The 14165-nt window shown below is 45.5% G+C and overlaps 1 protein-coding gene across 4 annotated transcripts in view; it reads right to left on the bottom strand.

The window, feature by feature from the left end:
* Positions 1-14165, bottom strand: part of CAPN3 (calpain 3) — a 51057-nt gene that overhangs the window by 16242 nt on the left and 20650 nt on the right. For 3 of the 4 annotated variants that reach the window (XM_036298750.1, XM_036298759.1, XM_036298768.1), the window contains exons 2-8: positions 8064-8133; positions 6696-6814; positions 5040-5173; positions 4147-4315; positions 3186-3314; positions 1754-1837; positions 773-858 (exon numbers count right to left, since the gene is read on the bottom strand). In XM_036298750.1, coding sequence (XP_036154643.1) covers positions 773-858; positions 1754-1837; positions 3186-3314; positions 4147-4315; positions 5040-5173; positions 6696-6814; positions 8064-8133 — 791 coding nt within the window. The remainder of the gene's footprint in view (positions 1-772; positions 859-1753; positions 1838-3185; positions 3315-4146; positions 4316-5039; positions 5174-6695; positions 6815-8063; positions 8134-14165) is intronic. The other variant, XM_036298775.1, reaches the window with a different exon arrangement.

Below are 14165 nucleotides of genomic sequence, written 5' to 3'. Positions count from 1 at the left end.
TGTAAATTTTGCTGCCCTGAGTCTATTGCTCTTTAGTGAAAAATAGTAAAGTTATTTTTAAGGGCTTGTGCTCCTTTCTATGGGGACAGTGAGGGGAAGGGAACCTTAGCCCTGGCCAGACACCCTCCAGACACGATCACATCTCCTCCTCCGAACAGCCCCCTGGGAAGTGCCGACATGCTTCCCATTTTACAGATAAGGCAGCAGGGACTCTGAGAAGGGAAGTCACTTGTCTAGTCTAGACCCCCGCGTTGAGACTCCCTCCTACCGGGACCTAACCCATGCTTTCTAGAATCTTTCCTTTCCAACCAGTGGCCACCAGCAAGCTCTCTGGCTCCCAGGCTCACCTAGCGCCATGCCAGGCCCTTCTCTGGAGCCCACACCCTCTCTTCTCTTCTGTGGATCACTGGTTTTGAAGGTAATTATACTTTTATTTTAAAAAATCCTCACCGAGGATGTGTTTTTATTGATTTTTTTTTTTTTTGAGAAAAGAAAGGTGGGGGAGAGAGAAAAGCATCAATTGGTTGCTCCCCCCCGCCCCCACCACCACATGCCCAACTAGGGGTCAAACCCAAAACCTAGGGTATGTGCCCTGATGGGAAATTGAACCCACAACCTTTTGGTGCACAGGATGACACTCCAACCAACTGAGCCACATGGCCAGAACTGAAGATAATTTCAGACCAAACATTTGTAGTGCTCTTCCGGCTTTGCACCCAGCCCAGCCCTGCCCCAGGCCTGTTGTCCCTACTCCTGGAGTCCCCTCACCTACCCATCGCTCCAGGAGCCGGTCCACTCCACCTGGCCCCAGGGGTTCCGCAGCCGCACCAGCTTCACCTTCTCATCCTTGAACATGATCTTGAGCAAAAAAGAAAAAGCTCTCACGCTCTGGAGCCTTTCTGGAAAGGTGGTCTTCTGTTTTGCCCTGAGGGCTGGGATGGGTTGGGGAGACAATCCCATAGGGGGGCTGTCCTGCTGGCCCTGGTCAAGGAGACCAGAATGGCAGGGTGAGGGGCCAGGACCTTGGGACTGAGTCCTTGGCGGTCAGGGCTTAGCCATCGCCTCACATCTCAGAAGGGGCTTCCCCGGTGAACATCTGGCTCTATGAGCTTTGGGGGGGGGAGGCAGGGCATGCACTGTAGGGCCCTGCTAGCACATTCAGTGTCCTTGTGTGAATTAGGAAGAATGCCCCTCCTGGCTGAGGAACTACAGACAAAAGTCCCCTCTAGATGGACCAATCAGAAAAAGGTGCCCTGCCTCCAGTCCGCTGACTGCTGCTCCAGATGATGGCTCGCTCTGTCCATCCCTGTGCACAGGGCTCAGCCTGACCAAATATGCACAACCAGTCTGGCCAGGATCCTGTCTCTGACCCAGTAAAGGCTAGTAAAGGCCAGATGTCCCCGGAGCAAAGCACTGTAACTCTTTGGCCATGGAAGGGCAGGAAGCATGAGAACCCATGAAATCAACATCATAAAACCGAAGTGATTTCTACTTGTTCCTTGGAAATGTTGGGGGGAATGGCTAGCTTTAGCTCTAAAAACAATGATAAACTGAGCGCCATCTAGTGGCAAGATCCTGCATGTGCCCATGGTCCCTTCCAACCCCAAGCATTTGGCTTGAGCCCTGAGCGGATCCCCTATCTGGAGAAGGCAAGCTCTGTAGCTACAAAGGGACACAGAAAGCCAAGTCCTGACGTCAGAAGCTTAATCCAAGTAGCTCTTCAAGTCATCCCGCCACGTGTTGCCAGGCTCACCTCCTCCAGCCCAGTGACGGAGTAGGCGTGTCCTCGGACCAGCCCGCAAGCCATCCTCGTCTCATACTGAACCGGAACAATGGTCTGTGGAGCGAAATCCAGGCAGCCTGTCAGGGGTTGGGAAGCAAAAGTCCTGCCGCCCGAGACAGGGCTCACACGGTTCATTTTCTGGGGGTGGTGAGGATGGGCACTCCTCCACGCCCTCAAAGTGTGCCTCTCGCCATGGGAAGACTCTTAAATATTATAGGAGACACATTAAGAGTATAAAACTAAGTTTTAAAAAAATCATGTTGCGAAGAGGTACATACAGTATGATAACAGTAAAAAATAAAAATTTAAGTGTATGCATAGAGAAAATCTTGGGAGGACATATGCCAGATGTTAGTTAGGCGTTATTACCTATAGGTGGGGAAAGATGGGTTAATTTTTCTTCTGCTTTACCATATGGCTCGATATTCCTCAGTGAGCGTGTATTAATTCTGAAAGTGCTAGAATATCAGCTCTATGAGGGGAGGGACTTTGCTTCGTTCGTTCACTAGGATAATGAACGAAGAGGAGAGAATTTTCCTTGCTTGGTAGAAGAGTACCTGGCACCTGTAGGAGCTCAATAAATTGTGTGGAATGAGTAAATGAATGATTAGGAGAGGAGAACCCGTCTGGCATGGCTCAGTGGTTCAGTGTCGACCTATGACCCAGGAGATCATGGTTCCATTCCCGGTCAGGCACATGCCCGGGTTGCTGGCTTGATCCCCAGTAGGGGGCGTGCAAGAGGCAGCCAATCAATGATCATCTCTCATCATCGATGTTTCTATCTCACTCTCCCTCTCCCTTTCTCTCTGAAATTAATAAAAATATATTTTTAAAAAAAGAAGAGGAGAGACATTTTAATATAAGAAGTTTCTCTTGCCCTAGCAAGAGACTCAGTGGATAGAGCATTGGCCTGGGGACTGAAGGGTCCTGGGTTCAATTCCGGTCAAGGGCACATGCCTGGATTGTGGGCTTGATGCCCAGTGTGGGGCATGCAGGAGGGAGCCAATCAATGATTCTCTCTCATCACTGATGTTCCTATCTCTCTCCCTCTCCCTTCCTCTCTGCAATCAATAAAAATATTTTAAAAATAAATAAATAATCCAAATCCCTTTCTTAAAAAAAAAAAAAAAAAGAAGTCTCTCTTGTATTTCTTCCTGTTAATTTATCAGAGAAACTGCCTGGACCATGGAGAAGGGGCTCCCATAGAGATCCCTTCCAAATCCTGTCTCTCCCACCCTCTAGAGCAGTGGAGCAGGCAAATTATTCCAACTCAGACCCTTGGGAGGCCCCAGGTGGGGGCCTGTGTGTGAGGCACTGGCTACTGAGGGGAGTGTGACACCACCAGGGCCAGGTCATGCAGGTTGGAGGGGTGGTTATTCCCGACATTTGGAGGCGTACACACCCGGGTCGGTCTGTCATCTGAGCCTGTGGGGCGGAGCAGCGAGTTATCCATATTCCTCACCATCCGTGCAATCAAATCCCCCATTTTCAGCCCAGAAGGCGAGGTTCCATAGGTCATGTTTGTGCCATCCTGGGGCCCCACAGGGAGGGCAGGAGGCAGTCCAGGAGGAGAAGAAAGGAGGGTGATAACAAGGGAAGGAGACGGAGGAAGGGAGGAGACAGACAAAGGAAGAGAGGAGAGAGAAACAGCATGAATGGAGAAAAGATGGAGAAAGGCGATACAGGAAGAAAATGTTCATCTATGGGTGTCTTATGCCAGCTGACCTCCTCAGCCTTTCCTATCCAGGCGAGTATTGGGAGAGGAAGGAAGAGTAATTCATCGTGGGCCTCTTCCTCCGCAATGGAAAGCACCAGGACTAGTATGCACTGAGCAGCCCCAGGCAGGCGTGTCTCCTGACACTCAGTAGGCCTGGCCAGTCTGCCATCTCCTCACCCTTGACCCTGGTCTCAGTTCAAACCACTTCGTTACACTGAGAGGGGGACTGCAGGCTGAGCTCCTCCCAGACCACAACACCGAGCCCAGGCCCCAAGGGAGAGTGGCCATCAAAGCCCAAGGGCCGAGAGGCTTTCTTAGGGAGCCAGTGGGCTCAGGCCCACCACCAAGCATGTGGCCAGCTTCATGGGGGCATGCTCCCACCACAGAGGCCCACACTGATACAGGCCTCCGGACCTGTCCCCAATATTCCAGAGCTCGATATGTCCTTGTCCTACCTCTTTATTGAAAATGCCCCAGTACTCTTCTACCTTGAGAAATTCCCAATTTTCCAAGTTGAGAGCCAGTTCCTGCTTCCTAAAGCTAAACATTTGCGGGTCCCAGAGGAGAGCCCTGTGCTGCCAGTCACCGGGTAAGGCTTTCCGATATGTGGCTGCTCCCTGCCCTGCGCCCCACACCCCAGACTTACATCAATGGAGCAGCCCATGAGGGAGCCTCTCTCGATGGCTTTCTTCATGATCTTGTACATGTCTCTGGGAGCATCCTTAATCTCAAAAAACTCTGTGACCCCTCCCGTGAAGTCCTCCATGGCCTCTGTCGTGTTCCCACCTTTCAGAGCTTCGTAGGAACCATGCAGCCTTGGAGAGAGGATGAAGACCAATCTGGGGTCACAGGGTTCTAGGGAACGTAACCCAGGCAGCACCGCCACCAGAACTTTACTCTCGCGTCCTGTGATGTTCTCTCATCAATTCTCCAACAACCCTATAGGCTAATGGGTCGGTACTATGATTCCTTTTCTTTATAGAGGAGAGACTGAGCTCCAGAGGCTAGGTGACTCACCCAGGGCCACAGGGAGCCAGAGCACTGGGACCGGAAACTAGCTATTCCCACTCCCCGATAGCTCTCTCTCCATTATAACCCTGAACCCTGAGGTAGGGCTTCATTAAAGCCACCAGTCGGTTGGCCTTCTAAGCTGAGCGACAATATGGCTTTATGAACATATTGTAAGCTCATGAGGTGGAGCCAAGCAAGACCCTGGGATCTGAGCTCCAGAAATATAAGGCTTGGATGTAGGACTTGTCACGCCACTGCAAAGACAGAAGTAAAGCGCTCACTCTGGGAAGCTACAGATAAAGCTTTCCTACCTATGTCTTAGTTTCTGTTCGTAAACAGAATCTTTTTAGTTAGAGCTGTTTCTGCCTGGACTCGATCTGCTCTGACTTTGGGTCACAGTTGAACACACACACACGTGCACACGTGCACAGATATGCACGCCTCCTCTCACGAGTGAGACCCTGGCTGGGTTTTGCAGCCCACCTCCTCACTTCTAGACTTGCCTCCCCTTCGAAAGCGTGGCCTTACTTCGCATAAGCCTTCTCCAGCAGAGCGCTCCAAAACTCATTGCGGTGGTTGGACTTGGTGAAGACCAGCTGGTCGTTGTAAGTTGGCAGGCAGTCATCGATAACCACGTCCACCCAGTCTCCATAGCGCCAGAACTGCACAGAAGCAGCGAGCTCAGATTACCACTGGGAAGTGTGTCCCTACCCAGCATTCCTGAGGGGGCACCGGGGTTCCTCTGATCCCAGAGCAGGGCCATTTCCTCAGCTCTGCACCTTGGTGCTGGTTCATGCTTCTGTGTTTGGCATCTGTTTCTAAGTGGACTGTGAGCTCCTTGAGGGCAGGAAGCAGTTACCAACCACTTCGTCTCTTCCACAGAGTCCAGCCCAGGGCTGGGGATAGTAGGAGCTCCATGAATATCTGAGGACTTGGAATTGTCATTCTCCAGCCCAGTAAGTCTGGGGTGGGGCCTAGGTACCAGCATCTTTAGGCACCTCAGCTGATTCTAATATGCAGCCAGGTGGAGAGCTACTGGTCTAGATGAAGGTGACGTGTTGATTTATGTATTTCTTGATGGCAAACAAGGTAGAAATTGCTGCTGAAGAAGAGAATGAACATGGAAGAAAATGTGCCCAGAACATACTTTGACCAAAGCAGGAAAATTGTCCAATAATTTTGCAATTCTGGATGTTGTTCTTTTTTGAACAATTCCTTTTTAATTGAAGAAGCTCAAATGTAGTTTAATTTTCTTCTAATGACATCTTCTCCTACCCCTCTTATTGACAAGAGGGCAAAAATCTATTTGGTTTTTGTATTTATGTCCCTTTAGACATCAGACCCTTTAAGTATCAGTGGGAAACTAGCAGCTCATGGTACAGGGAAAAAACAAAATTCAGGGCCTGGCTGCCTCCCCCGGTGCCAGGACGCAGCAGGACGCTGACCCTGAACCTGAAGAGACTTTTCTGAGGCTTTTAGCCCTGAGGTACAGGATCAGCAGATACATCAACCAATGATTTAGGCCAATCAAGATGTTTGGAGCCTTTAGGGCGGGAGACAGATGGATACCTCAGAACCCTGGTATCTGCTAGACCCCCACATGTAGAACTCACTCTGTTGGGGGCCAGCACCAGATCTGGCTCTATGCCAGGACACGTTGGATCCAGAAAATGTCCAATGGCTGAATTGATGCTGGAACTCAGACTCATTTCTGGGCCAAACCAGAGACCTAGTCTCCAGATTAACCAGACTTTCCTTCCAGAGCCTAGGAGAGGTGAGTGATGGACTTGGTGTAGATCTGCCTTAAATGGAAATAAGTAAACAGAAGCCACCGTTGTGGATGGGGCTTCCTTTAAGGATTCTCCATGCTAATATCGCAGGGGCCTACTTGAGAAGGGCCGTGGGTAATGACAGAGCAGCCAGCCAGCCGGAGAGGCAAAAATAGACCCAGAGTCCAGCAAACAGGATGTCTTCCTGCTTTTCTGGGGCATAGTGGAAGTGTGTGAGGGCGAGTGTGAAGGGCAGAAATAAACAACAGCTTCCGCACAGGCTTGTGGCCTTAAGGGGACCACTGCCCACAGCCACGGCTGGGAGGGCAGGTGAAACATTTCTGGAGCCACGGGAAAGACAAGGCCAGGAGACTAGTTGCGAGCGAACTGCCGCTGGCCACTTCCAGGACCTTACCTGGAAGTGGAAGATCCCTGCATAGTTTTCGATGAAACTCTGATCATGGGGTATGACTCGGAAAAGCAGGTGCTCGTGGAGGGTCAGGCAAGCAATGGCTGCGAGAAACCAGCAGTCCCCTGCAGGCAAACACAAGGCACAGGTCAAAGGGGGGGCTGTCCCTCCCGGCCATGCTGCTCCACTTCTCTGAACTGCGCAGTTCAAGTGGTGCTCACTGTCCTACCTCCAGGCCTGACCTTACAGTGTCAACCAGAGAAGGAGTTCCACAGCAGTCCCTTGACAATGCGACCAATAGGGCAACTTACACCCTCCCCAGTGGTTTTCCTGAAAGCTGTGGGCAATTCCTCCAACTGCAAAGTTAGCTCATTTCCTTTCTGGGCCTCAGTGTAAGCAGGGCAGTAGGTCATAGTTGGGCCGTTCTTCAGAACACCTGTAGGAACTCCGCCTTGCCCCGTATCTTTGCAATGTGAGTCCATTTCCCCTCTGACCTCAGTGGAGGCTGGGCATCTGAGAGGCACCAGTCAAGCGGGTTTGTGCTGTAGTCATTAGGCAGCTGCTCTGGAACCAGCGTCTGTAGGGGGCGCTAGGACATTGCTGGCAATGGAATGAGAAGGGGACACTTTCTTACTTCCTGAACCTCCTTTCTGGCAGAGCACTATATGTAGTCAGAGGAGACACTTTGGTGTGTGTGTGTGTGTGTGTGTGTGTGTGTGTGTGTGTGTGTGTGAGAGAGAGAGAGAGAGAGAGAGAGAGAGAGAGAGAGAGAGAGAGAGAAATATATGTTGTTCTACTTATTTATGCATTCATTGGTTGCTCTTGTAAGTGCCCTGACCAGAGATCAAACCTGCAACCTTGGCGTATTGGGACAATGCTCTAACCAACTGAGCTACCCACCAGGGCTGAAAGGTTCTTTTAATAAGGAGCTGTTATTCTGGGGCAATTTAAACGAGAGTTCCAGTTCCAAGTGCTCTTTTTGTTAATGCGTTTTGTGTGTATATATAGATTCTATGTTCCCAAGGGCCATGCTTGGTACGCAGACGTTTCAGAGCTGTCTTTTAAGGAAGATGGGAACAGTCAAAAGCAGGGCTTTGTCTTGCTGAGTGGGATGTGTGCCTGTCCTTGTGACTCTAGAAGGGAGGCTGTGGAATGAGGTCTACTTCCTGTGACACATGGCAAAGAACAAGAGACGTGGGAGGCACAGAAATTAAATGAAGCAATCACCAGCACATAAAATAATATAAAAACCTGCCCCCCCAAATTCATTAAAAATAAAAGCAGATTACCGTCCCTTTATTTCCTGTAAAGGGATCACACCTTTTAACTGCCCCTGGATTGTTCGGCTGGATATGACCTGAGGGACCTTCCTACCTAATTCTCCTTGACAGATGTCAGTTCTGTTGGCTCCACCAATGATAAATCGGGGATTCTCGCAAATTTCCTGTGAAACAAAAAGGAGAGAATAACAGCAGTAGTAGCTTTATTAAAAAATAATATATTTTTTTATTGATTTCCGAGAGGAAAGGAGAGGGGAGAGAGAGATAGAAACATCAGTGATGAGAGAGAATCATTGATTGGCTGCCTCCTGCATGTCCCAGGGGGATTGAGTCCGCAATCCAGGCATGTGCCCTTGACCGGAATCGAACCCAGGGCCCTTTCGTCTTCAGGCTGATGCTCTATCCACTGAGCCAAACCAGCTAGCTATTCTTTATTGAGGTCCATTATGTAGTACTGGCATTGTGTGTCAGGAGTATTACACACACGCCACTAATTTAAGCCTCCAAAAACATCCTGTGAGTTGGATACCATCATTCTTATTTTTCAGGTAAAAAAACCAAGGCTCAGAGATGGTAAGAAACTTGCCCGAGGACACACAGCCAGTAAGTGGTAGAAGCCGAAAGCATGCCCCCTTTTCCCATTGTCCCACACGGCTCCCTCCTCACGCTGACATACTGTCTTATTAAGGATGCCCTTCGGAGGGCAGTGTCTTTACTGCCACATCTTTGGCAAAGGGACAAGAGAAAGTGTGGCTCTTGTTCTGTTTTGTTCTATGACAGGAAAAAAGGGCTGGAGGGAAAATAAGGATCCTTCTCCCAAGATGGTAACAGATATTTAGAGTCAGCAAACGTCCCAGTGCCCACAGAACTTGAGAACTGAGGAAAGCAGAGAGTGAATTTGGCCTGTGCCTCAGAAGCCTCCACTTCTGTTGGGGGGCGGGGGGCACTTCTTTATTTAAGTTGCCCCAGCCGGGCACCTCTGCCCCAGCTGCTATGTGTGCCCAACAGAGGCCAACAGGTGCTTTAATTTTTGTTTGGCTGGGTCTTGTGCTTTGTTTTTTTACTTTGAAAATTTTGAAATAATTTGTAGATTCTGTGTTTTGGTTTTAACACCATTCTTCACAGCGTCAAGAAGCTTGCCATTCCTGTGGCACAGCCCTCTCTCCCTCCTGTCCTCCTCCCCACCTTCCCTGTCCCTGTCCCTATCAGAAAAGGCAATACAGCCAAGTAAGCTGACGCTCTCTGCACTCAGGGATCTGTCCCTCCTCCTAGATGGAAAGCCCTGCTTAGGCCACATCACACACACCTCCCATCTGAAACTCTTAATGCAACGGAAGGATGAACCACAGCCAATAATCTTTAAGACGGTTACATACAGGAGGAGGGAGGGAATAAAGTGATAGGAATACAGATGGAAGTAAAACTCTGAATGTATAACTGCTTGAAAATAGATTGACTTAGGAATCATGTAAATTTTTACAGAATTAAAAGCCAAAATTTAAGAAAAGATAATTTTAAAAAGCAATCTGTAAAAAAAAAAAAAAAAAAAAAAAAGCAATCTGTAACAGCTGAAAGCAATGTGAAGCAAAAGTATCCAACTGGCCGAAACCGGTTTGGCTCAGTGGCTAGAGCGTCGGCCTGCGGACTGAAAGGTCCCAGGTTCGATTCCGGTCAAGGGCATGTACCTGGGTTGCGGGCACATCCCCCAGTGGGGGATGTGCAGGAGGCGGCTGGTCGATGTTTCTCTCTCATCGATGTTTCTGACTCTCTGTCTCTCTCCCTTCCTCTCTGTAAAGAATCAATAAAATATATTAAAAAAAAAAAGAAGTATCCAACTACATATCAAGTTGATGGCATGACTACACACATAAAAGGAGTGAGTTCAAGTGACTTTAAAGAAAACATTTTGGCTGTTTATCCCCTTTGGGTTAGATCCTAAGGTCAAAGCCAAAACCATAACAACATAAACCATAAGAAATAATAATAACATAAACCATAGGAAATAATAATATTGTTATACTTCACAACTTTGGTATGTATACTATAGGATAAAATAAATAAGAACTTACAGTAATGAAGGAGGAACCAAGACTTCTTTTAGTGTAAAAGAAAATATGTACAAGTATAAAACTGAATAACTTAAGTAACAACCTTCAAGTGTTAAAGTTGAATTGAAGATATATCATGATTTATTTTTGTCTCTTTAAAAAACATTTCCTATCTCTCTTCACTAAAAACAAACAAACAAAACTAGAAGTAAAAGCAGTCTGGTAGTAAAGAGAACATCAATATTGCCATTGTGGTCTTTAAAAACCACACAAAAAATCTAAAACTCTATATGCAGAGTGATTATTATCTAAAACCAAAAAAGAAAGAAAATGACGTAGGTCAGAACTGTGGAGCTACAAAAGAAAGGAAAAGCATCAGAGAAGGAATAAAGTCAGGTAAAACATCCATCTTTTCTTATTCTTTAAAAAAAAAAAAAATATATATATATATATATATATATATATATATATATATATATATATCTTTATTGATTTCAAGAGGAAGGGAGAGGGAAAGAGAGATAGAAACCACAATTATGAGAGAGAATCATTGATTGGCTGCCTCCTGCAGGTCTCCTACTGGGGATCAAGCCTGAAACCCAGGCATGTGCCCTTGAGATCAAACCTGGGACCCTTCAGTCCGCAGGATGATGCTCTATACACTGAGCCAAACCAGCTAGGGCTCTTTTCTTATTCTTAATCTAAAGATAACTTTGTTTAAAGTAATAATAGTAACAATGTGTTGAATAATTATAGCATATGAATAAGGTAAAAGAATGATAGTAATGTCATAAAGGAAGGAAGAGAAGAATGGGAAATTTTCTATTATAAGATACTAGACTACATATATAATGGTGTAGTGTTATTTGAAGGTTGAATTAAATTAGTTGTAAATGTATATTGGAAACTCTAACCATAAACATATTTGTAAGAAAGAACCATAATTGATATATGCAAGAGAGGAGATAAAATGGATTCATGTAGAATACTCAATTAAACCAGAGAAGGCAAGAAAGGGGAGAGACAAAGAACAATTACAATAATTAGAAAACAGTTACAAACATGGTAGATACTAATCCAACTATATGATAATAACTTAAATGTTAATGGTTTAAATTCACCAATTAAAAGATAAAGCTCATGAGAGTGGATTTAAAAAGGCCCGGCTATATGTTATATATAAACATTTTACTTTAAAATATACTTTTTTATTGATTTTAGGGAGGAAGTGAGAGGAAGTGATAGAAATATCAGCGATGAGAGAGTCATTGATCGGCTGCCTTCTGCACACCCCCTACTGGGGATCAAGCCTGCAACCTGGGCATGTGCCCTTGACCAGGATCAAACCCGTGACCTCTTGGTTCATAGATTGATGCTCAACCACTGAGCCACACTGGCTGGGCTAAAAATTTTACTTTAAATACAAAGATTCAGATAGCTAGAGAAGGCTATACCATGCTGACACTAATCAAAAGAAAGCTGGAGTATTAATTTCAGACAAAGCAAATTTTATAACAAGAAATATTATGAGAGATAAAGAGATACTATATAATGATAAAGGAGTCATTTCTCTAAGAAAACATACAATTCTAAAGGTGGGTACACCTACCAACAGAGTGTTAAAGGACATGAGGCAAAAAGTGATACATCTGAAAGGAGAAGTAGATAAACCTACTATTATATTTGGAGACCTTGACACTCTCCTTCAGTACTTATAGATTAAGAAGGCAGAAAATCATTAAGGATATAGTTGACTTGAACAGCACTATCAATCAACTTAATCTAATTGACATTTGTAGACTACTCCATTCAATAATAGCAGAATACACTTTCTTCTCAATATCCCATGGAAGAATAGACCACATTTTGGGCCATAAAACACCCTTCAACAAATTTAAAAGAATAGAACTCATACTAAGGATATTTTTAGACCACAGCAGAATGAAACTAGAAATCAATAAGAAAACTGGAAACCTCAGGATGTTTACAAAGTAAACAGCACATCTAAATAGCACATGGCTCAGAGAAGAAGTTTCAAGGAATTCCTTTGTCTATCAACTGAGAGAGATGATGGCAATGACACCCCAGAAATGATGAGCACGCCTAGCACTCTGCTCTTGGTTTCTAATACTTTTCCAATAAAAGGTACCAGGGATCCATGGGGAAATGGTTGATTCTAGGGGTGTGGCAGGAGATACATAAAATGAGCCTGGAGCATCTTATAGCATCAGAAAGTAAGACAGCACTCAAAGAAAAAATAACCCTCACAGACATATGAAAACATGCTCAAAGTCACTAATCATCTGAGAGATGCAAATCAAAACGACAATGCGGCACCATCTCACACCTGTCAGAATGGCTACCATCAACAAATCAACAAACAACAAGCACTGGTGAGGATTCGGAGAAAAAGGAACCCTCGTGCACTGCTGGTGGGAATGCAGACTGGTGCAGCCACTGTAGAGAACAGTATGGAGTTTCCTCAAAAAACTAAAAATGGGACTCCCATTTGACCCAGTGATCCCACTTCTAGGAATATATACCAAGACCAGAAACACCAATCAGAAAGGATATATGCACCCCTATGTTCATAGCAGCACAATTCACCATAGCTAAGATCTGGAAACAGCCTAAGTGCCCATCAGTAGATGAGTGGATTAAAAAACTGTGGTACATCTACACAATGGAATACTATGCTTTGGTAAAAAAAAAGGAGTTCTTATCATTTGCAACAGCATGGATGGAACTGGAGGGCATTATGCTAAGCGAACTAAGCCAGTCAGAGAAAGATAAATATCACATGATCTCACTCATCTGTGGAATATAATGAACAACATAAACTGATGAACAAAAACAGATCCAGAGACAGAGAAGCATCGATCAGACCGTCAAACCTCAGAGGGAAGGTAGGGGAGGGTGGGGGTAAGGGGAGGAGATCAACCAAAGGACTTATATGCAAGCATAAAGGCCTAACCAATGGACACGGACAACAGGGGGGTGAGGGCATAAGTGGGAAGTGGGGGGGGGGGGCAAAAAGGGGATAAGGACACATATGTAATACCTTAGTCAATAAAGAAAAAGAAAATAACCCTCACAGCAATAAGGATATGTCAAAGGGACAGGAGTCAACTGAAAGAACTCCCAATGGCTAAAGCTGAAATAATGAGAGCAAGAAAATAAAGCAATACTTGATCACAATACAAAATACAAAGTAACTGTCCACGAGTCCACACTGAAATAAATAAGTGACTAAATACATAAATAAATGGAGAGAATAGAAAAAGTTCCCATGCAGAATTCTCAATACTTTATGTGAATAAAAGGAGGCAGAACATAGCTCCCACTCCTTTAGGATGCACTTCTGTTTAATGACATTCTTCCGAAGAATGCAGTATGGAAGAGGGGAAAAAGTAACTTCACAAGAGAGAAACCCGTTGACACTACTTCAGCCAGTTGTCAAGGTCAAGGTCAACAATGTTGACATGTCAGCAGTCTATACCAGTGATGGCGAACCTATGACACGTGTGTCAGAGGTGACACGTGAACTCATTTTTTTGGTTGATTTTTCTTTGTTAAATGGCATTTAAATATATAAAATAAATATCAAAAATATAAGTCTTTGTTTTACTATGGTTGCAAATATCAAAAAATTTCTATATGTGACAGGGCACCAGAGTTAAGTTAGGGTTTTTCAAAATGCTGACACGCCGAGCTCAAAAGGTTCGCCATCACTGGTCTATACAATGTAATGAAAATGGCACTTTTCCCCTGTGGTCTTCCTTCCAAAACCCACCAGCCCAGCCGAATCAGGAGAAAACCAGCAGGAAAATGCCAGTTGAGGAATTTAATTCAAAATACCCGACTGGCACTCAAAACTGTCAAGGCCATCAGAAACAAGGGAGGTCTGAGGAACTGTCCCAGCCAGCGGAGGCTAAGGAGGCATCACTACTAAATGCCATGTCATACCCTCAGTGGAATCACAGGACGGAAAAAGGATATTAAGTAAAAACTAAGGAAATCTGAATAAAGTATGGACTTATTTCAGGTAGCAATGTAACAATTTTGGTTAATTGATTGTAGCAAATGTCCCAGAGTAAAATAACTGTCCTTAAATGGAAAATGTATTTGAAAAACAACTAGTTCAAATA

This window comes from Myotis myotis, unplaced genomic scaffold, assembly GCF_014108235.1.
Source record: "Myotis myotis isolate mMyoMyo1 unplaced genomic scaffold, mMyoMyo1.p scaffold_m19_p_1, whole genome shotgun sequence".
Classification (NCBI taxonomy): Eukaryota; Metazoa; Chordata; class Mammalia; order Chiroptera; family Vespertilionidae; genus Myotis; species Myotis myotis.
This window is presented reverse-complemented; position numbering and strand designations above follow the sequence as displayed.